Genomic DNA, 23845 nt, shown 5'->3' with positions numbered 1-23845 from the left:
ACTTAACTGACAAAGCCACCCAGGCACCCCTGGAGGATACTTATTAGATACAATTATTTTAAGAGAATGACTTAGTACTTGGCATTCCTAAAACCTATGTGATAAAAGTCATGTTGTTATAACAATGCTTGTTATAATCACAAACGAAATTTAGCTCATTAAGAGTAATCTTGGCATGCTTGTTTGAAAATGAGGTATCCATAAACTTAAAATATATCCTAATTCTCAGCTAAAAAAAAAATTTCAAGATTTTAGAAAAAAATTAAAAATGTTTTTAATTCGTCAAAGACTATATTTTAATATTTATTTGAAAGGCACTTTCCAGGTTCTTGGCAGAGAACATCACACTTCCTACACGTGTAATTATAGTTCCAGACTGATATTCTAGTATTCTACTATATAATTTCTGTATCAAAATGCTGGCATTTTTGTTGATGAAATGCAAATAGTTCTGACACAGGTTAGCAGCTTTATCAGACTTCTTGGCTCTCTTCAAAGTCTTCCTACTTCTTTTCCCTGACTCTAACATCCTTCTACCCCTCAGTTCCTATAAATCTCCCACTCCCCCAGAGAAAACAATAAAGAACTACATCATAACAACAGGAAATTAGATGTGGAACTTCCAGGTGCATCTTTCAGGAACAGCTAAAATCATTCCACAGTTTAGATCATCCCTTTTGGGTGGCTGACAAGAAAAGAATAAATTTCAGATAGCCCAGAGCTTTCTATCAGGGTAGAATAGCTGTCCTCAACACCGTAAGAGTGCTCTGAAGCTTAACTGAAGCAGCCATACTTGAAAAGGCAGATACAAGTGTATCCTGATCAGTATGGCTTCTTACTTATTTTATTCTTTCTAAAAACTTAGAATTTAAAATATTGGAATTACCATCAGTTTAGATAATGAAAACACTTATTGACAGAATTTTTCTCTTCTTAGTGCTATGTTCTATATTAAAATTCTGCTTTGGAATGCCAACTATTTAGCAAACCAAACATGACAAAAAGAAGCTTCTGCATTTCTACATTAAGTGGTGGCTACATAGATCACATCCCATTTATATCTCCAAAACCTATTCAGATCAAAAAGGAGAGAAAATCTGATAAAAACACTCATAACCTATGCTTAGATTACAAGTAGGAAAACAGAGCAGCAAACCCCCAACTGACATGTAATTTGGAGTACAAACACCTGAAACCAAACTAGCAGAGTCCAGCAGGAGCAGTATGGAAGAGAGGGATGTGCAGAAGAGTAACACAGGTTACAGTTCACCCCAGAAGGACAGAGTGAACTACCAACGACAGATAAGATCACTGGCAAAAGGGTGGCTAAAAGGAAGGGTCTGGGAAAAGTATCAGGGACTTGAAATGACACGTAGGCATGCTACCTGGAAGGGATGGGGAGCACCCTGAGAGGCACAGATGTCCCATGAAAGTAGCTTCTGGCTATAAAGGATGGAAGTAGCTAATGAAAAAGGTCCTAATTAAACAAGATGGAACTGAAGAATCAGAGGGAGCTAGGCCACATAACCATATATTAAAGAAACTGGTGTTACCATAACAACAAAAGAGGGGACCATTTGATAAAAAGACTACTAAAGCCACCCAAACTTCTCCCTTCTCCCCAATGAGATCTAAGAATAGGTCAAAAAATCCAACTAATAGAAACATAAATGGGAAAAACATTATGCAACAAGTCCAATAAATAAGTAGCAAATTTCCTAGCAGAAAAAATGTTTTCTTGAAATTCAGTTGTGAAGAATGGAAACTGTGTAATTCCCACATTCCAATACGAAGATAGAAAAGAACATCGTTAATCAGAAATACAAAGCTCAGAATGAACAAATCTCAAACAGAAATGAGAATACTCAAACATAGTCAAGAAATATGCAACACAAATTTGGAAACAGAAGGTTAATATATAAGGTAACCAAAGGAGAAGCAGTATGAACAAAGTTTCTCCTAGAGACACAGAAATGAGAAACAAAAGAACAAGAAAATGACTAAAAGCTTTCACTTGGCAAAAATACAAAAACAAAAACAAAACAAAAACATGTAACCAAAGTCAAAAGATAAACTACTAAAAAATACATTAGGGCTAACCCTAAACAGCTAAATCTAACATATAAAGTTTCTAAAAATGAAGAAAATAATAACTGAGCAGGAAAAGACTATACAAAATACAAATAGCTCTTAGGCTCAAGAAAAGATGCCCATTCTCATATATAATGAGGAAAACACAAATTACCATTTCTTAACTGGCACAGACAGATAAACATTAGAGTTTAACACCACACTGAATTTGGGAAATTGTAGATATTCATATACTGCTGGTGGGAGTACAAAATGTTACAATCACTGTGAAGGAGAATTTGGCATTACCTAGCAAAAATAACACATGTATCTACCATTTGATGCAATAATTCCATTTTTAGCAATTTAAAGATACCCATACATATATATACGGAATAATTTATGTATAAGATGATTTATTGTGACATTATTTCTAATAACAAAATGTTAGAAATAAACACTATGTCCTAATAATCTATACTGCTTTCACACAATGACAGTATTCAGCCACACAAAACAATGTGGAAGATATCTCTATGTTGATATGGAGTGATTTCCGGAAAATACTGAAAAAAATTTCCTACTTCTGTCCCCCTGGTAAAGGTCTGTGTGAACTAACATTTAATAGCAAAGGTTATATTGTGTACCCCAAACTGACTTTTTAAAATGCCATTTCCCTGGGCACCCTCCTACACTGTTGGTGGGAATGTAAGCTGGTGCAACCCCTCTGGAAAACAGTATGGAGGTTCCTCAAAAAATTAACAAAAGAATTCCCCTATGACCCAGCAGCAGCACTGCTATGAATTTACCCAAGGGATACAGGGGTGCTGATGCATAGGGGCACATGTACCCCAATGTTCATTGTAGCACTCTCAACAACAGCCAAAACATGGAAAGAGCCTAAGTGTCCATCAATTGATGAATAGATCAAGAATATGTGGTTTATCTATACAATGGAATGCTACATGGCAATGAGAAAGAACAAAATATGGCCATTTGCAGCAGCATGGATAGAACTAGAGGGTGTTATTCTGAGCGAAAGAAGTCAGGCAGAGAAGGAAAGATACCATAAGTTTGCACATATAGGTGGATTAGGAGGACGTTAACGGAGAATGACGCAGGAGAAGAAGGGGAAAAATAGCTGGGGAGACGGAAGGAGACAGACCGTGAGAGACTCTTCAATGCTGAGAACAAACTGAGGGCTGATGGGGGTGCGGGAGAGGGGAAGGTGGGTGATGGACATGAGGAGGGCACTTGCTGGGATGAGCACTGGGTGTTATATGTAAGCCAACTTGACAATAAACTAAGAAAAAAAAAATAGAGAAAAAAATAAAATAAATAAATAAAATGCCATTTCCCAATAATTTCTTGGAAAATGGCTTTATTTCAGACCTAGAAGTTAAGAATGCTCAAGGGTGACCTAAAAATTTCAAAATGTAATGAAGTATGTTAAAAGTATACCAAGACTAAGCAGTTTGAATATCCCTAAGAATAAAGACTGTGAAACACACTCAACCTATAAAAGTCCATGAGTTCTCAGAGTTCAACAATATTCAGAAAAACATACACACAAAACAAAAACCCCACAACTAAAATCCAAACTCATTTGTCATTACTGAAATTATTATATCATATCCTTACTCTAAAATATTTAATTACATTTTATTATGACTTTTCTGTAGAACCGTTTCCCAAGGAAATGAGCAACCACTGATGAGGAAAAAGAATGGCAGGTATATATGCAGAATGAACAGAAGCAAATTTTTTTCCAAAATCACCATTTTGCAACCCCCAGTGAAACAATGGATTCAAGCAAGAATATGGATACTAAAAATTAAAGATAGTAAGAGGTTTTGGGACAATGATGGTGGTAATGACAAGTTATTTTGTTTTTGCTTTTCTTTCCAATCTTCCTAATCTTAATCTCCCCTACAAAATCAGAATTAGATGAGAAAATAAAAGACCTACAGATAATACCTATAAAACTAGGTGACAAGATATCCCCCATACATCCTTGCGTGTAAGTGAAAATGAACACCACTGACACTACAAGACATGGCTGGCATCAGCATCAGTGTGTGAGGAAGCAGATCCAACTCAGTCTAGTAGAAAATTTCAGAAGAAGGAAAGATTTTGGAAGATATGACAGAACTAGGGAGTAACTGGAAATAAAAGAAAAAATATGTCAAACTGAGGAAACTAAAACTAAACTAGAAAAACCACAGGATAAATTAAATATAATGATAATTATACAAAACAAAAGATAAAGATCTTAAATTGAAACAAGAGAAAAAGAAGTCATGCCTGAGATTGCCCTTCTCCACCCAAACAGTTGGTAATGGATATCTGCCACAATTGGTCCTGGCCTGGGAAGTGCTTCTCTTCTTGCAGAGCCTCAGAGTTTCTCCTAACCCAGAGACACTGCACCAGCAAGAAGGATTCTACCACAACAGGCACAGAGCTCAGGAAGAGCTCTCCAGCCCCATGGGTCTAATACACCATGAAACTCAGCCTGGAGAAGCAATTCATTTCAGCCCCTTTAAACAACACCATCATGGACTAGTGGGAGCCCCCATGGAATGATATAAATAAAGCAGACCAGAATAGTACCACAACGTCTCTGGAAAACAAAATTTGTCACTGGAACCACAACCCACAAAATGTTTCATTTGTTAAATAGAAAAATCTCAGGAAAGAAAAAGAAGTTATAATAATAATAAAAAGCTAAATATCAATACAGAACTGGAAAATACAGTAAGAGAAAAATACTGATGGGCTCTATAGTAAAGATGACAAAGAATAAAAAACTGAACAAGGGAGAAAACAGAAAAATAAACAGGGTCTCAGGTGTATGTGGAACAATATCAAATTACTAGAGGCCCAGAAAGAAAAGTGAGTGGGGCTGAAAAAGTATTTGAAGAAATAATGGCCAAAACCCTTCCATGTTTGGCAAAAGACACAAACCCACAAATTCAAGAAGCTGAACAAACTTCAGAAATCATAAACAAAACTATCTTTCAGGAATAAAGGGCAAATAAAGACATCTCCCAGACAAAGGAAAACTAAAACAATGTCATCAGTAGAACTGTCTTTGAAGAACTAAAAGAAGTGATAAAAGATGGACTCCTGAAACAAAAATACAGGTACATAAAACAGACTACCATTCTCATAAGTTTTGTAAATCAAATGTGATTACTGATACAAAAATATTAACAGCATTAATAGTCAAGACAATTTTTAAAAGTGGGAAAAGAAACCGAAATGAAACAAGGTTTCCACAGTTCACTGGAAGTGATGTTATACACACTCACATATGTATAATATAATACTACAGCAACCAGGAAGAACACTATACTAAACAATACAGCCTCCAAACACTAAATGTAAATCAAGAGGGAATCCTAAAATATGCTCAAGTAACTAAATAATCCATGGAAGGCAAAAAGATAGAAACAAGCAATCACAAAGAGAGAAACAGAAAACAAAATGGTAGATGTAAGCCCTCACCTATCAGTAATTACCTTAAAAATGAATGGTCTAAATATACCAATTATAAGGCAAACTAACAGAGGGGATTAAAAAAATAGACTCAATTTTATGTTATTTCTAAGAAATTCATTTCAAATTCAGCAACAGGTTGAAAGTACAATGACAGAAAAAGATATCATGCAAACATTAAAAAATAGGAATTGCTATATTCAGTTTAGATTCAGAGCACAGAAAATTGTAAGCCATAAGGACCTTATATAATGATAAAAGGATCAGTCCACCAATAAGACACAATGATCCTACATGGGTATGTACAAAAAAATTTTTAAAAAGGTATGCACCAAAGTTCAGAGCCTCAAAATACATGAAGCAAACCATGAAGGGCGGGGGGGCGAGGGGAGGGGGCGAATAAGAAGAGAAAGAGATAAATACCAGAAAGAGATCTAAAGAAATATGCTCTACTGATTTCTGACATATGTGAAAAAGTAATTCACTATAAAGTAGTAAATCTAGAATATGCACAAAACTCTCAAACTCAACAGTAAAATCAATCAATCAATCAAGTGTACTCTTGGCATTTATTAGAGAAATGAAAATTTATGTTTACCTAAAAAATTATGCATGTTTATTCACAGCAACTTTATTCATAATGGCTCTAGAAGTCTGGAGTCTGATGTCTTTCAACAAACTAATGGTTAAAAAAGGCTGGTAAGCCCATAGCAAAGGAATAAGTACTATTCAGCAATAAAAAGAAACAAATTATTGATATGTGGAAAAAATCTGGATGACTCTCCAGGCTGATTAAAAAAGCCAATCCCAAAAGGTGACATAATGTATGTGATTCACTTACTACAACATTCTCGAAATGACAAAATTAAGGAAATAGAACACAGTAGTGGTTGTCGGGGGTTAGGGACTAGAACAGGGATAGGGTAAAGGTATGGGTGTGACTGACTACAGAAGAGCAACAGAAGGAATTCTTGTGGTCTTGTGGTGATGGAACTTTTCTGAACCTTAACCGTCTTCTAGCTGTGATTTTGTACTAATGTTTTATTAGGACTTCCATTGAGGGAAACATGGTAAAGTATACATGGGGTCTATCTGTGTGATTTCTTTCAACTGTATGCCAAATTACAATGATTTCACAAAAAGTTTAATTGAAAAGAAAGTGTTGGGGCGCCTAGGTAACTCAGTCTGTTAAGTGTCCAACTTGATTTCAGCTCAGGTCATAAAATCAGGAATGAGACTGAGCTGCATGCTGGGCAAGAGCCCGCTTAAGATTCTGCCCCTCGCCGGCTTGCTCACACGTGCATGCACACTCTCTCTCTCTCTTTCTCTCTCTCTGTCTCACACACACACCACACAAATGTGTTAAGAAGATTAACAGATGAGTAGACTTTGGAGTAAGGAAAATCAGTGGATACAAAGAGGCACATCACAAAATAATGGTAAAAGATCAATCCACCAAGAAGACATACTGAGGTTTAAAGTATAAGCACCAATCAAAAAATACTTAAGAGACATAAAAATTGACAGAGCTCAAAGGAAGAACGGAGAAATCTGTCATTATGGAGCACTCAACATTCCTCCTTCTGAGCAACTGACAGAACGACTAGCCAGAAAACCTGCAAAATCGTCAGTGAGCAGAGTCTAAATCGACATTTATAGAACACTGTACCTATCAACAAAGAACTCACAAATTCAAAAGCACCGGGGAGTCATGAAGATTATATAAAGAATCAAACTACAAATCAATAACAGGAAAATATCAAAAACCACTGGAAGTTAAACAACATAGTTTTTATTTAATAACAGTTAAAGAAAAAGCTCAAAAGAAGTTTTAAAATATACATAGGAAAAAAATGAAAATACAACACTGTAAGAATATGGGATACAGCTAAAGCAAAGGTGAGAATAAAATTTAAAGCACTAAATGATTACATCAGAAAAGAGTGAAGGTTTCAAATCAATCACTATTTCTATCCTCAATAACCTAGAATTAGGTGAGCAAACCTAAACCAAAACAAGGAAGGAACTAATAAAGAACAGAAATCAATGAAACTGAGAGCAGGAAAACAACAAGGAAATAAAAGCTGTGTTTTCAATATAATCAATAAATTCTACAAACCTCTCAAGCAAGACTAAAACATTCAAAAAAGAAAAACATGCAAATTACCACTATGAGGAATAAAAACGGGTATGAATAGTACAGATCTGCAGACATCAAAAGGATAAAAAGGGAATCTTATGAATTATGCACACATAAATTCGACAACTTAAATAAAATGGATCAGTTCCTTGAATAACACAAACTATCACAACCCACCAATATGAAAGAGAACTTTAACAGTTCTACAAACATAAAACAAATTGAATCTGAAATTAAAACACCTCCTCTAAAAGGGTATTTCCAAGCCAAGAAAGTTTCATTGGAGAATTCTACCAAGCATTTAAGAAATAGTACCCCTTGAACACAATCGTCTCCTAGAAAGAACACTTCCCAACTCGGAGGTCAGAATTAACCTTGAAGTTAAAACCAGACCAAGACAATATAAAACAAACAAAAAAACTACAGACCAATCTCTCTTGAACCTAGACACAAAAATCACCAACCAATTAGCAAGTCCAATTTGACAGTGAACTAAATGGAAATGATCCAGATATGCAATGTTGGTTCATTAGTGGAAAACCCATTAATATAATGTGCCATATCAAATAGAGGGTAAAGAAAAATCATGATTGTATCAACTGATGCAGAAAAAGCATATGACAAAAACCAAAAGACTATACATAATAAAACTCAACAAGCAAGGTAGAGAGGGGAGCTTCCTTGAATTTGTAGAGCACTTACTACACTAATATAAAGCTTAATAAAGATAAATGCTTTCTCCTAAATTTGAGAAGGCAAGGTTTTCATCACTTTTATTACTCCTATTTGATACTGTCTTAAAAATTCTAGGCAGCATAATAAGGCAGGAAAAAAGGAATAAAAGGCATACAAATTAAAAAGAAGCACATAATATCCCTGTTTACAGACGGCATCACTATCTACACAGAAGGCCCCAATGGTCTCATCTCAACAAATAAACAAAACAAAACAAAAACCTTCTAAAATAAGTGAATTCAGCAAGATCAAAAGATATATGATCAACTTGTAAAAAAATCAATCACATATGTATATACTAGCAACATATGGGAAAAAATTAAAAATACAATACCACTAAAAAATAAAATAAAAATACAATACCATTTTCAATCATCACAAAGGAAATCATATACTTAGGATAAATCAAACATGTATAGAATGTGTATGTTGAAAATTATAAAATGCTGATGAAAGGAATAAAAAAAATCTAAATAAATGGGGAGCTATACTGTAGCTAAAGAGTCAACACAGTAAAAATGTCATTTCTCCCCAGTGTTAACTACTATCAAAATCTCATCAAGGTTTTTTGTAGGCACAAAGTGAATACAAAATTTATAGGGAAAAGCAAAGAGTAGCTAACATATGGAAAAGGGAAGAGATCTTTCACTTAAAATTGGCATAAGCATTCTATAAACAGTAATGCTTACTATTTACCTATATACTAATAAAAACAGTGCAGTATTGACAGGGGTGGATCAAGGGAGAATATACAAAATTCAGAAACAGATTTAGACAACCATTACAAACTGATTTTTGACAAAGATTACAAAAACAATTCTTCAGTAAAGGAAGGATATAGCCTTTTCAATGAACTGTATGGGAAGAAATGGGCATCTACAGGCAAAAGGAGAATCTTGACTTGAATCTCACATATAAAAATCAACTAAAAACGGACAACTTTTCATATAATATGTAGAACTTTAGAAATTTAGAAAAAAAAAAAAAAGAAAATCTTCAGGACCTAAGGCTGGCCGAGAGTTTTAGATTTGACTTTACAAAAAGTATGATCCATAAAATGAAAAATCAAAGCTCATCAAAATTAAATACTTCTGCTATGCAAACCATTCTGTAAAGAAGATGAAAAGATTAGCTATAATAGTAGGAAAAAGTATTTGAAAACCATATACCTCAAAAAGGATATATGAAGAACTCAAAATTCAACAATAAAAATAAGCAGACATTTCACCAAAAACAATATAAAGATGGCAAATAAGTACATGAAAAGATAGTCCACATAGCTGCCATCTAGGGTAATTCAAATTACACCATTAGATGTAATGGTGTAACATGTAATGTAATGTAACATGTAATGGTGTAACAACATACCTAACACAATGAACAAAATAAAAACTTTGATACCACCAAATGCAGGCAACGATGTAGAAAAAACAGATCACTCATATACTGTGCAGGGAGATAAAATGATATAGCAACTCTGGAAAATAGTTTGTCAGTTTATCACATAACCCAGGATTGCACTCAAGGGCATTTATAACAAAGAAATGAAACTTATGTTCACGTAAAAATCTGGGCCTAAATGTTTAGTAGCTTTATTCCTAATAGCCAAATACTGACAACAAACCATGTGTCCTTTAATAACAGTTGAATGGTTAAACCAAATGTGGTACATCTATGCTGTGGAATACTATGCCATAAAAAAAAGAATAAGCTGTTGAGATATGTTAACAATTTTGATGGATCTGAAGGGAATCATGCTACAGGTATAGGAATATGCCTATAAAGGGAGAGAGCAAGAAGGATACTTCTTGTGATGAAAAAGTTGTATACTATGATTATGATAGTGGTTATGCACATCTATACAATGTGATAAAAAATATACAGAACTACACATACATATAAATAAATGCCTGAAAAACTGATGAAATCTGAATATGGTCTGTAGATTGAACCAATATCAATTTCCTGATTTAGATATTGTGCTAAAGTTAGGCAAAATGTTACCACTGGGATGGAGATGGTATGCAGGACCAACCCGTAGTTTAAAAGAAAATTCCAATAAATCTATAGTTATTTCAAAACAAAATTTTAAAAAATTCCAAAAAAAGCCTTCCAACAAAGAAATACCCAGGCCCAGATGTTCTCACTGGTGAATCTGAACAAATTTATTTAAGAGAAAAAAAATACCAATCTTACAGAAATATTTCTAAAAATAAAGAACAATATTCTTTTTAACTATGTGAGGATAGCAAATGATAAATGTGTACAAAAAAGGGAAATTACAGGTCAATATTCCTCATGAATACAGAGCAAAAAATCTTAACAAAAGGTTAGTAAAGTAAACAGAGCACCATATTTATAAACTAACAGACCACAGCTAAGTTAGGCTTATCTGGAAACAAAGGCTAATATAATATTGAAAAATTCAATGAAATGAATCACATGAATTGTGGGGAGAGGATAATCAAATCTGAATCTGATCAAGCCTTTGAGATGAAAACTAGCAATTAAAAAGAAACTGCAGGGGCGTCTGCGTGGTTCAGTCGGTTAAGCGTCCAACTTCAGCTCAGGTTAATGATCTTGCAGTTTGTGAGTCTGAGCTCTGCCAGGCTCTGTGCTGACAGCTCAAAGCCTGGAGCCGGCTTCGGATTCTGTGTCTCCCTCTCTCTTGGCCCCTCCCATGCTCATGCTCTGTCTCACAATAATAAATAAACGTTAAAAAAAAAGAAACTGTACCCTCTACCTCTCACCTCACCCCAAAACAGTAAAAAGGGGCATTTAAAAAGATATCTCTAAGTCTCTTAACAGTCAAGTGAAACCAGGGATTGTCTTACCAGCCAACTGGAAAATATATACACAAAAACATCCTTGTGAGTCAACATTTTTATACTTTATTCTCACTAATGTTATACTTTTAAATGTTCATGTTTTACATATACTTTATTAAATAATTTTCATTAATCTTTTTAGTTGTAAAAGTTGTAGAATTATATTTTAATATTAAAAATTAAAATATTTCTATTTGTATTTCATATTACACCAAATGTTGTGCTACTATTTTTTTTAGTTGAAATGATAGTTTCAAAGTTTATTTTTAAAGTTTACGGATTTTGAGGGGCACCTGGGTGGCTCAGCTGGTTAAACATCCAACTTTGGCTCAGGTCATGATCTTGCCGTTTGTAGGTTCAAGCCCCACATCAGGCTCTGTGCTGACAGCTCAGAGCCTAGAGCCTGCTTTGGATTCTGTGTCTCCCCGCCCCTCCCCAGCTCATGCTCTGTCTTTCTCTGTCTCTCAAAAGTAAATAAACATAAGAGGTGCCTCGGTGGTTCAGGCAGTTGGGCATCTAACTTTAGCTTAGGTCATGATCTCACAGTCCATGAGTTCGTGCCCCACATTGGGCTCTGTGCTGACAGCTCGAAGCCTGGAGTCTGCTTCAGATTCTTTGCCTCCCTCTCTCTGCTCCTCCCCTGCTTATGCTCTGTGTCTCTCTCTCTCTCAAAAATAAGTAAACATTACACACACAAAAAAAGTAAAGGGGCGCCTGGGTGGCTCAGTCGGTTAAGTGTCCGACTTCGGCTCAGGTCATGATCTCACAATTTGTGGGTTTGAGCCCCGCATTGGGCTCTGTGCTGACAGCTAGCTCAGAGCCTTGGAGCCTGCTTCAGATTCTATATCTTCCCCTCTCTCTGACCCTCCTCTGCTCATGCTGTCTCTCTCTCTCAGAAATAAAAACATTAAAAAAATTTTTAATAAAAAATTAAATTAAAAAAAGTAAATAAACATTAAAAAAAATTTTTTTTAAGTTTATTGATTTTGGGAGACAAGAGACAGTGCAAGTGGGGGAGGGCAAAGAGAGGGAGAGAAGAATCCTAAGCAGACTCTGGGCTGTCAGCACAGAACCTGATATAGGGCTCAAACTCAGGAACTGCAATATCATGACCTGAGCTGAAACCAAGAATTGGGATGCTTAACTGCCTGAGCCACCCAGAGTCTCAGTTTCAAAACTTTTTATTCACTTCATTTCAAAGAGTTCTTAATACTTTAAATGAAATAAATACCAACCAAGATACTAATATTGCCAATTTTTCCTAATATTATCACTATCTTTTTTTTTTTTTTTTTTTTTGAGGGGAGTGGAGGGGAGAGGGAGAGGACGAGGGAGGGAGGGAATTACAAGCAGGCTCCACACTCTGCATGGAGGCTGATGCAGGGCTCGATTCCACAACACTGAGATCATGACTTGAGTTGAAATCAAGAGTCAGATGCCTATCCTACTGAGCCACTCAGTTGCCTCAATCATTACTATTCTAAATCTTCAACTTCCTACTAATTGTAGATTCTTTTTAATGAATTAATATTTTCATATTTGACAAATTAGGAAAATTTTGTTTTAAGATATTTACCGTTAACTGTGAGAATAGTTTGGAACCTGTTGTCTCTTCACTTGCCTTTCAAATCATACATGAACTTATGACCTTAAGATATGTATCAAGTAGGAATTACGTTATTATAGAAGCTAGAATTCAAATTAAAACCTTAATTTAAAAAATAATTTCTCCATAAAGAACACACAAGATATTTTCAACTATTCTCAGAGAAATACTAAGGCTACAAAATCCTATCTGTGATCACTATTACTAACAGAGATACTACTATGAATTCTTTGTGATTCATAAGTGTCATTTTCTTTTCTTTATCACCCTATCTCAAACCTTTCATGTGTCAATTTTGAACCCTGAGGTAAGTAGAAGAACAATGGTTACTTAGAGTATTTAAGTTCAAGATTGCTGCTCCACGACTTAAGGTATACTAAAAGGGAAAAATAGCCTCCTTCACACCAAGATGAAGAAGAAAATAACAAGATAATTTAACATAACATAAAACATTATTTCTAATTATAAGTTGATACTTATTCTGATGCTCACAAACTGGAGTCTGAGATCAAAAACCTTTAGAGACAACTTCTAATAAGTTATTGTCTGCATTCCTTCTCACCTTACCCAATCCCAAAGATGTGTCAAAAAAGCATCTTTGTGCTCTTCTAATAATCCCTACGAGGAAGAAAGAAGACTATGCCTTTTAAGACTGAATAGTGTAGCATAGAAAAGGAGGTATTACAGTAGCAGTTGTTTGATTGGCAGCAGATAATACTGGGAATCTCTGTCTCTTTCTGTGAAAATTTAGGGTTGTTTCTTCAGGTGTAGAACAAATATTAATATGTATCTTGGCATATTATAAAGATTAAATCAAATAATGCAACATATCACATAAATGGTGCTTCATATAGGATAGGGAAGTAACAGTTCACAAATAGGGAGTTTAAAGAAAGGAGAAATTCAGAGATGGTTGCTCTATTTTCATTATTTTCTAACCAGCAATAAGCACATACAAATCAGAATCATTAGGAATGTTACATAATTTATATACCAAATGCTGAAGAAACGATGTGACTTAGGTAAAACACTTAAGAAGTAAATCATAAGATTAACAATGAAAACTAGTGATTATATGACAAATACACTTCTAATATTATAGATTGAGAATTTATGAGTTTGCTTATTTGGGAAGTAATAGCGATGAAGATTTAAAGCATAAAGTACACACCCCTCTGATGAATTAAATCTTCTTTTTAAAAAGAATTAAGCACCTCACCTAATCAGAACAGAGTCCCTGGTATAGCCACCATCATATTCTGTAGTTTCTTCTAGTGCTTGGAAGTCTAGATTCTGCAAATTCAAGAAAATATGTCTTAATATATATACATCATTACAAACAATAAATCAATGTATTTTTGCAGACACTTTTTGCTTTCTTACCCGGCTTCCACATATAAGCAATTCAATTTCCTCTGGTCTGAATAAATATTTTAAGGGAGATTCATTGGTCACCATATGAAAACCTCTCCGAAAAGCCTTAAACTGTTTTTCTACTGATTTATTGAGAATGTAGTCAGAATAGAGATTGACAAATTCCTGCAGAAAACATTAACCATAAGAACTTCTTATAATATGCTATACATACAAAACATTAACAAGCTACTAGGCTGTATAGGTTTTTCTTTTGTTTTCATTTTCCCAAAGAAAGAAAAAACACTCAAGAATATTTTTAAAGATTCAAACTTTATATAAAGAAAAATACAGGCATACCTCAGAGATATTGTGGGTCTGGTTTCGGTCCACTGCAATAAAGTGAATATAGTAATAAAGCAAGACAAATGAATTTTTTGGTTTCCCAGTTCATATAAAAGTTATGTTTACACTATACTGTATTCTATTAAGATTGTAATAACAGTATGTCTAAAAGGAAACAATGTATATACCTTAATTTTGAAAATATTTTATTGCTAAAAAATGCTAACCATCATTTGAGCTTTCAGCAAGTCATAATCACTGATCACAGATCACCATAACAAATAGTGATGATAAAGTTTGAAATAAAGTGAGAATTAACCAAGTGTGACAAAGAGTGACTAAATGCTGTTCGAAAATTGGTGCTGACAGACTTGCTTGACACAGGGTTACCACAAACCATCCCGTTTGTAAAAAAAAAAAAAAAAGAAAGAAAGAAAGAAAGAAAGAAAGAAAGAAAGAAAGAAAAAGAAAAAAAAGCAACATCTGCAAAATGCAATAAAGTGAAGCTCAATAAAATGAGATATGCCTGTACCTTTAACAATTTCACAACTTTCTGCAATAGTCAATATTGAACTATAAACAGGCCACATAAATGAATTATACATATAAGTTTCAATTTTGATATTAAACGAGACTGAAAATAAAAGCTGGGCCTCAGTGCAAGTGAGGCCCTCAACCAGATATACAAACAGAGACATTTAAACCATGTATACATCCATTTATAAAAGCTAACAATTGCAATGTACCAGATCTGAGCAAACCAGGAAACTTCATGTTGCCTGTGCTAGAATATTTAGGAAACTGCTGACTGTATCCAGTTCAGCAAAAATGTTGGTGTTTTACTAGATACATAAAGCTATTATACCAAATTATAAAAGGTAAATGAATCCTAACTTAGAGATTATAATATTTTACCAAAAGTTACATTATAATACAATGTTTTTTAAAGGTTTATTATATATTTATCTTAATTTTCCTGTTATGTTCTGGGTTATTCCCTTCTGTTTCCAGATGCATACAGAAAACACATATCTGACTTAAGGAACACTTTTCACTAGTATATTTAAGTCACCATATATGTGCACACATTAAAGGCACTTATTATTGGGTGATAAGCGTCTTACTCATGAGGTACCTGTTTCCCTCCCCTGTATAGCCTAATATTAGAAATACCCTGTTTCTTGCTTTTTATTATAGCCATAACGTGTCATTCACGAATTCCTATTCCTGTCCTCTTTCTTGGAAAGGGGTTTAGTGCCCAACTATGTGCTCTCATACCAGCTTATATCCATCATTTAGAAAACTGGGGCTATTTCATTTAAAAGAATTTGATTACTTGATTTCTTGAGTTTTTGTATGGACTGTTTTAGATACTTCTTTAACAATCACAAGCATATATGCTTTAAAACTGTTAATAAAGAGATAAAGACAATGATGATACAAAAACACATATTACCTTCCTGTTTTCATTTGTAATTGGAATTTTATCACCATTTTCCTTTAGATCATACATCATTGGATTACCAAAGAGGTCTGTCTGAGATATCTGGAAAGTGATCATCATGTCATCTTCTACATTCCCTTCATATTCCAATAAATCTTTTAAACTCTGATATAGGACCTAACAACCAAAAATGAAAAATTAGGCTACTGCAGAGCTATAAATTACAATTTAGTATCATTGTCCTTGACAATAAGGACTATAGAATAGAAAGGATCTTTCCTGTCCCCCAAAGAGTTTACTATAAAGAAAGACTGTCAGTCACAGATATGTCCCATCCAGGGCAGAGAAAACCACAGCGTCAATTTAGCAATGGATTTCACTATGCTCTATGAGTGAACCTCAGAGGTGTCTCATAGGAGGGATTGGGGACAGAAACAACATACTAACTGTGGCCACCAAACCCCTTATCAAAAACAGCTCTGATTTCACCTGGCAATTCATGTGGTTTAAAAAAACAGACAAAAAGATTAAAAAAGTATTCCTACAGAATCAATCGTACAAAACCTGCTTGCTGAAAGTAATATATAATAAATTTCCTGAGTTTTTAAGTGTTCATGGTACTGCAACAGGTTAAAACAACTTTAACTTATTAGGTATAAATATTAACAAATGAAACTGAGTCCAAATGAAAACTGTAATTTTTTTATATAAATTAAACTATAGTTTTGCTTTTATATAAAGCTAAATGATCAAATAAAAAATGACAGACTTACAGGGTGAGAGTCTCCCAGATCACGAAAAGTTCCTTTTTTCCCCATTAGCTTCCTGTAGACAACCATGGGAAAATGTACATCCAGTATACAGTTATTGTAAATAGCCAGACCCAGCACTATACCAATCAGAGTGAATTGACCCTCAGTTTCAAAAGAGGATGGATTAAACCAAAACAATTTTGTAGATTCATCATATGTGAACATACCTATAAGAAATAATTTTTAAAAATATATTACTTTTCTATTTTATTAAAAAGACAGATGAACAATACAAACATAAAATAATTACACATGCAAACTTAAACATAGTAGGCATAAGAAAATTGTTTTCTCTATTACATTAGCACTTGAGAGATCACAGTTCAAATATATTTGATTGTTATAAATTGTGGCAAATGGTACTATGTCATTTTAAGAAGCCAAGGAAACAAGTAATAGGCAAATTTGGTTGCATTTTTCAAAAGGGAAAATGTTCATTAAATTCAAGATCTCTAATCTTTTACTAATACAAACAAATTAATGTACTATATCCACTAGTTGACTCAAAAATAAATGTAAAAACAAAGGGAAAAAAGCTACCATATTTTTAAAATGTTTCTTATAAAAATATATTTAATATACATGTTTTCAAAAAACAATTTTAAATATCATTAAAGAGAAGTTTTTGCTTTTTCAAAACTGCACAATAATCCATGAAGTTTTTCTAGCTCCTAACCAAGTCAGATGAAGCCAAGTACATGAACTTGAATAAATTTGATAAATGTAGATTATGCTCCAAACCCAAGGCTATTTAATATACATACACATTAATTGTGAGCCAGTAAGTAAAACAAAAGTAGTTTGTATTTGTAGCCTTCTTTCAATTTCATATGGTCTTCAATATTCAAAACCCAAACCTGGAGATCTTTTTTGTATCATTCATTTTAAAAAGTAGGAATGTTTTGTTTTACCCATCTGAATACCATTACTAAGGCAGATTAACTTCTTCCCTTTAGACAAACAATATCTAAGGAAAGGTTATATGATATTTTAATGAATTTATGAGTTTTCTTACTTTGCTAAAAATGTTTTCCAGTTGCTACTATGCAACTGAATGAAAATATCCCAAGAATTAGGTCTGAAAAAGGGCAACTGCCAATAAAACAAACTTCAGAATCAATTTGGCACATAACTATATCAATTTATATGATTTTTGAAAGCTTTAAAAATGTTTATTTTCACACTTAGTTTAAGTTAAATAAAAAGGAACCATAAAACGTTCCCTGATAACAATATAAAGCTAGGATGTTTTTCTAATGAAAGTTATAGTTCATGAAATAACAGTCTAAAAATTATCTATTCTTATATGAATTTCAGAGTTTCAATCTAAACTTTTTTTTACAAGCCTAAGTTACAAGACTCATACACCTTCACTAAGGTATAAATATGGTATTAAAGAGTTTTTTAAAAAGTTGAAAACAATTACAATTAATAAATTTGATGAAATCTCACAAATATATGTCCTTGGTCTCAAGAGCAATAAACTATAAATAAATCAGAATACAAATTACACAGGTTATCACTCTCATCTCTGTGTATAAAATAAAAGATAGTAATTTTAAGGTTCAAAGTGATTCTATTTTGGGCACATTTTTGCCAAGTCCCTGAAAGAAATGCACCGTAAAAGGTAGTTCTTAAAAATAATCCATTTTGGTATTTTTAACTATCATTTTAAGACTTTACTATCAAGTGGAACTATTTACATTTTTTTTCCTAAAAGTTATTTCTTCATATAATGTTAAGTGCATTATTTACAGCTAATGTTTAACATGTCGAGTTACATAGGAACCCAGAGCAAAGGTTTACCAAACCTATGAAGCTCACAAATTAATTTTCTATCACAAAAAAGGCATGCTTCTATGTGTCTTGGTTTACTTTGGACAAATTATATGCAAATTACATAGTCTTCTGATTATTAATAAACATTAGCTAAAACATAACTGCATTTAACTCAAAATGTCTATGTCCATTAGCATATATGCATGTGTGTATATATACAGATGTGTGTATCTATATAGAGATGACCAACTAAGACCAGTAACAGAAAAGTCAATTCAATGTACATATTGACAATCAACAGGCTGTAAGAGCTCAATTCTCAAAGCGTATAGGAAATGATCTACATTATTCTATGTGATATTCTTCACAGTTCCAACAGTATCTTTAACAGAATCCTTTTCCTACAATTGTCATGCCTTGTTTTTAAAAGCAAACCTGGTAACCAAGTGGTTATATTATATAAACTGAATCAATTCAGAATTATCCAGTTAAGAATACTACCCAAGAAGCTGTTGTCTTTTACCACTTTCAATGTGCCTACTTGTCTATCAGTAAAATTCAAATCTTCAACATTCAGACTGAGATATGTAGACCAGTTTTTCCCAAAACTGTTCAATGAAAAATACTTCTGTGAGGCAAATGTTATTAAATCTGGGGTGGAAAAAGGCTTCTGAAGTTCAAAAAGTTTGGGAAAGCAGAATATTAAGCCCCATGAAATCCTATAGCAAATAAACCTAATTAATTTGACACAAGTCAAGGTTTCTAAACTTTGAGCATGATACACTTGTGTGAAACATTCTCAACACTCTTCAGACAACTGTTGTATGAAACTCTCATTTCAGAAATGCTGTGAGTCTGAAGAATGTTTTAATCTAAGAGCAAAGAAATCCTTCAATTGGTTCTAATGTACCATTCTAAAGGGTTTTCAATTTCATTTACCTAAGAGATAATTTCCTACAGTAAAATATTTGGCTAAGTAATCTAAATAAGAACTTGAATGAGTGATGCACATCAGGCCTCCAAACTCACAAATTCAATCATTTTCTGTGATTCTAGGAAATCCATACTGAAACCTACTGTTACTCTTTGAACTGAGAATATTTATAGACCTAGGTAAACAAATTCTGAATTCGAAAAGATATGACATTATGATCACATCACCAAAATATTTACCAATATCTGGATTGAAGATTTCCTCCACAACCAGCTGAAAAAATTCTTTGGAAACACCTCCCTCATCCACTCCTTGTTCTCCTTCAAATTCCACATACAATTGTTTCTTCAAGTCTGCAGGATTTTCCATAGCGATCATCTCTAGCTAGAGAGTAAAAAGAGAGTAAAAGAAGATGACTGCCATTTTAAGGATGAAAGTAAAATAAAAATAAGGAGAAAAAAATAAAAACAAGGATTTGGGCTATGGAGCAAATAAAAGATACTGACTTTTGGTTTGTTTTAAACGGAAATGGGAAGCAAACCGGTAAAAAGCCAGTAAAGACAAAGATTGAGTCTCACAGATAATAGAAAAATAGAACAGAAAAGAAATCGGCATAGAAATATAAAAGAGCTACTTTCTAACTATTGATTTGTTATGAAATTAACATATAGTAGAAAATTAAAATTAGATTTTCTGTTACTTCTGTATAACAAACCTGAGCTGTTACGTTAAGACATGGAAAGATGTTGACACAGCCAAATACATGACTATTCAAACTAAATCATTTCAGCAAAAACAGCGGAGTATAGAAGTCTGACTTCAAATTTGTTTGCTAGTAATTCTTTACATTTAATAGAATAGAAACTAAGGAATTAAGTTTTGGTATGTATTAAGCCATAAATAAAATAATTTCAATTAAGAGAAGAAACATATTGGATAAATAGGGAAGCAGCTTATGGTCTCTTACAGCACTTAGTACAAATTGCCACTTCTTGATGGCTCAGAAGACATCTCATATACACTTTTTTTTGAAAGCAGATGAGACATACGCTTGCTCATATCCTTACTCTTAATTTCTTACTAACAGTTATCAAACCCTAGTATCTTGCATTGTTTCAACTATAAATCTTTACCAGATACTTTTTGAATATATAGAACAATATACATTGTAAGTGATCTCAGTCATTAAGAGATTAATAAAATACACCGTAAATTCTAATGTGAACTACTCATATTTCAATTTTTAATGTATTTCAAATTTACTAATAGCATGCCTGACTGATTACCCACTTTATTTGTTAAATAGACCTAAAATGCCTTCTGGCCATTAATTTTTTTTTTAATTTGCCAAATCAGAGTATTTATGAGTGTTCAAGTTATTCCAACCATCCCAACAAGAATTTTAAAAATGGTTTTGAGAAATGCAAATGTAATAAAGATAACTGTACTACAGTCCTTAAGTAATCACTGTAGATAACAGCACTGGTTTGGACATTCTAGAATGCCTATTAAAAATAAAATCTCAAACTCATGAATCAGGCCAGTTGTTCTAGATCAATGTTTTTCAAACTGTCAACTGCCACTCAGTGGGCAGCCCAATTTATTTGGTGGTTTAAAACCAACAATGGGAGGAAAAACGAAGTGTTTCACATAGTAATGGCATCTACCATCCTGTGAAACTTTTGTTTCAACTATATGTACAGATATACATACACGTATGTACCTATGCTACGTAAAATCTCTTTCCTACTTAGGATTGCAGTCAAAAAAGCTTTAAGAACAAAGGCTGAAATTATCTAGATATCTTCAACTTTTACAGTCTATGAATTTAGAATCTTTAGTTTTAAGAAATGTCCTGTTAACAGTGGTCTCTAATATTTACCAAAAAAATTTTATGCCAATTTTTTAAAGATAATTTTTGTGACAGAGTGTTGTGAATTGAGACAGAATAAATATTATGTAGTAGTTCCAACTATCACTTAACTTTAAACTTTAAATTTTAGCAAGCGACTCAGGTAAGCCTGTTTCCTCATCTGCAAAGAAAAAAAAGGGATAGTACTCTTCATATGGCAAAGATGTGAAGGCTTAATAAAAATATATGGCAAAAAGTTCTAGAGCAGGAAATATTATTAAGATAACACATCATGTTGCAACCTTTTAAAATAACTTTGATCTCTAAACAAAGGATTCACAATTTGATTTTACATCCTAGTCCCAAGTTTGAAAAGAATCTTGGGGAAAAATAGTTCCAGTTGGAAACCTGTTCAAGTCACAGAAAATAAAGAATGCTGAGAACTAAATCAGAATTATCAGCTCCAATGTGGTTTACCCATCACGCCAACATCCCATATTGCCATGGAACGCATTCCTAGTTTCCTTCTTCCAGTTCCCACCTGCCTAGGTGTCAAAGGAATATAAGTCAATGTTTATATATATGCCCTTATAACACAAAGACAAATCTGCTTATATCAAAAGTATAATGCATTCCAAGGTGAAAAAAATGATTATCTGATATTTAAATTATGCTTCCTATAGTTCCTCATTAACATTCACAAATGAGAGCTAACTCCATTAATCAATGTGATTGATATCTTTTTAAAGAATTTGATGTAGATTCTACAGGATTCAGAGGCCATGTGTTGTAGTCTTAGCTGCACCTGAGACATGTCATAGGACACTGAAACAAATTTATCTTCATTCTTTTTTTTTTTTAATGATGTTCCTAGCACTTTTTTTTTCTAGAGAGAGAAAGAGGGAACATGTGAGCAAGGGAGAGGGGCACATGGAGGGAGAATCTTAAGAAGGCTCGACACTCAGCACAGAGCCTGACATGGGGCTCGACCCCACAATCCTGGGATCATGACCTGAGCTGAAATCAAGAGTCAGATGCTCAACCAACTGAGCCACCCAGCAGCCCCTAACTTCATTCTTATAAAATATTAAATGCCTGTCTGTCTCTATCAATCTCCATACTGCTCACCACCCTGAGTGCTAAAATAATTCAATGTAATATTCTATAATTATAATTGTAAGCACATAGCTGTATCTTTCTTTGCTTTAGTTTCATCTATAAAATGAAAATGATAAATAAAAAATTAATATATATGAAGCACTAGATGAATTCCCTGTACAACAATGCCTTTTTTATTGTTACTTTTATTTGTACTAAAAATTCTTTCAAGTATGCCTGATAAAAACCCAGATATTATAGAACAAAAATATTTCAGTAACAATGCAAGAATATACAACACCATGTGCTAGCGCACTATTCTCAGCACTTTACATATACCAATTCACTGCATTTTCACAACAACCTTATAAGGCCAGTAATATTATCAATCCCATTTTACAGATGAAGACTCCAAGGTAATGACAAGTTCAGTAACTTGGTTTTAGTGTTAGTAAATGGTAGGGCAGAGATTCTAATCCAGGAGGAAGCTCTTAACTATTATGCCTTCCTATCTCTCTTCAATGACTAGCAATAATCTTTTTTGAAATTATAAATGACTTCTATTTTCCTCATGTTTTCTGTATTTTCAATTAGTTTTTACAATAAACATATATTTTATAATCAGGATGTAATCAATTGTGGCAACGGAACTCTCCAGGCAAAAATTTCCCATTATTATATATGTTAGATTATCATTCTCAGGTATATACTGAGTGGTTCTATAAAATACTTTATCATTTATCTATAATGGACAGCCTACCTTTAAAAACAATTTTTACTTTTAATTATAACATAAAATTTACCAGTTATCATTTGACAAAGGCCATTAAAGGGCTGCATTTATTTTTATTTTTCCTAAACACAACCACTCCTGACCCACTGTTCAAGTAGAGAATGATTACCACTTTCTGTAATTAATACATACCATTTAAAACAAGATTATGAAAATCAAAAACAGAATTATGAAAATCAAAAGCTGTCTTGAATGCAATAATAGGATATTTGGAAACTGAAAGACTGGGTCAGTGAACATTCTGAAAAGGAAAATCTGTATGAATCCTTGAATTGAAATCATTTAGTATACAGACCTATATCTTTATACATAGGTTTTCTTAAAGTAGGGTATATTTTGTATTAATTTAATATGAAGACTGGCAAAGGGCAGAGTACTGGGTTAAGATAAACAATAACAGACTGGATGTAATAGCATCTACCTCTTCCTTATATGACTTCCTCTTCTTACTAAGACTCTTGATTTCATCAATTGTTGGACAAAACGATTTTCAATTTCTGAACTTTTAATTGGCCATGATGATGAAATCCTAGAGAGATCATTTTTTAAAAAATTGAT

The 23845-nt window shown here is 33.3% G+C and overlaps 1 protein-coding gene across 4 annotated transcripts in view; it reads right to left on the bottom strand.

The window, feature by feature from the left end:
• Nucleotides 1-23845, bottom strand: part of UBE3A (ubiquitin protein ligase E3A) — a 100061-nt gene that overhangs the window by 3697 nt on the left and 72519 nt on the right. For all 4 annotated transcript variants that reach the window (XM_077768038.1, XM_077768133.1, XM_077768066.1 and 1 more), the window contains 5 exons: nucleotides 19784-19928; nucleotides 16793-16998; nucleotides 16032-16196; nucleotides 14261-14416; nucleotides 14097-14170 (listed from right to left, as the gene is read on the bottom strand). In XM_077768038.1, coding sequence (XP_077624164.1) covers nucleotides 14097-14170; nucleotides 14261-14416; nucleotides 16032-16196; nucleotides 16793-16998; nucleotides 19784-19928 — 746 coding nt within the window. The remainder of the gene's footprint in view (nucleotides 1-14096; nucleotides 14171-14260; nucleotides 14417-16031; nucleotides 16197-16792; nucleotides 16999-19783; nucleotides 19929-23845) is intronic.

This window comes from Crocuta crocuta, unplaced genomic scaffold (genome assembly GCF_008692635.1).
Source record: "Crocuta crocuta isolate KB4526 unplaced genomic scaffold, BGI_CrCroc_1.0 scaffold493, whole genome shotgun sequence".
Classification (NCBI taxonomy): domain Eukaryota; kingdom Metazoa; phylum Chordata; class Mammalia; order Carnivora; family Hyaenidae; genus Crocuta; species Crocuta crocuta.
This window is presented reverse-complemented; position numbering and strand designations above follow the sequence as displayed.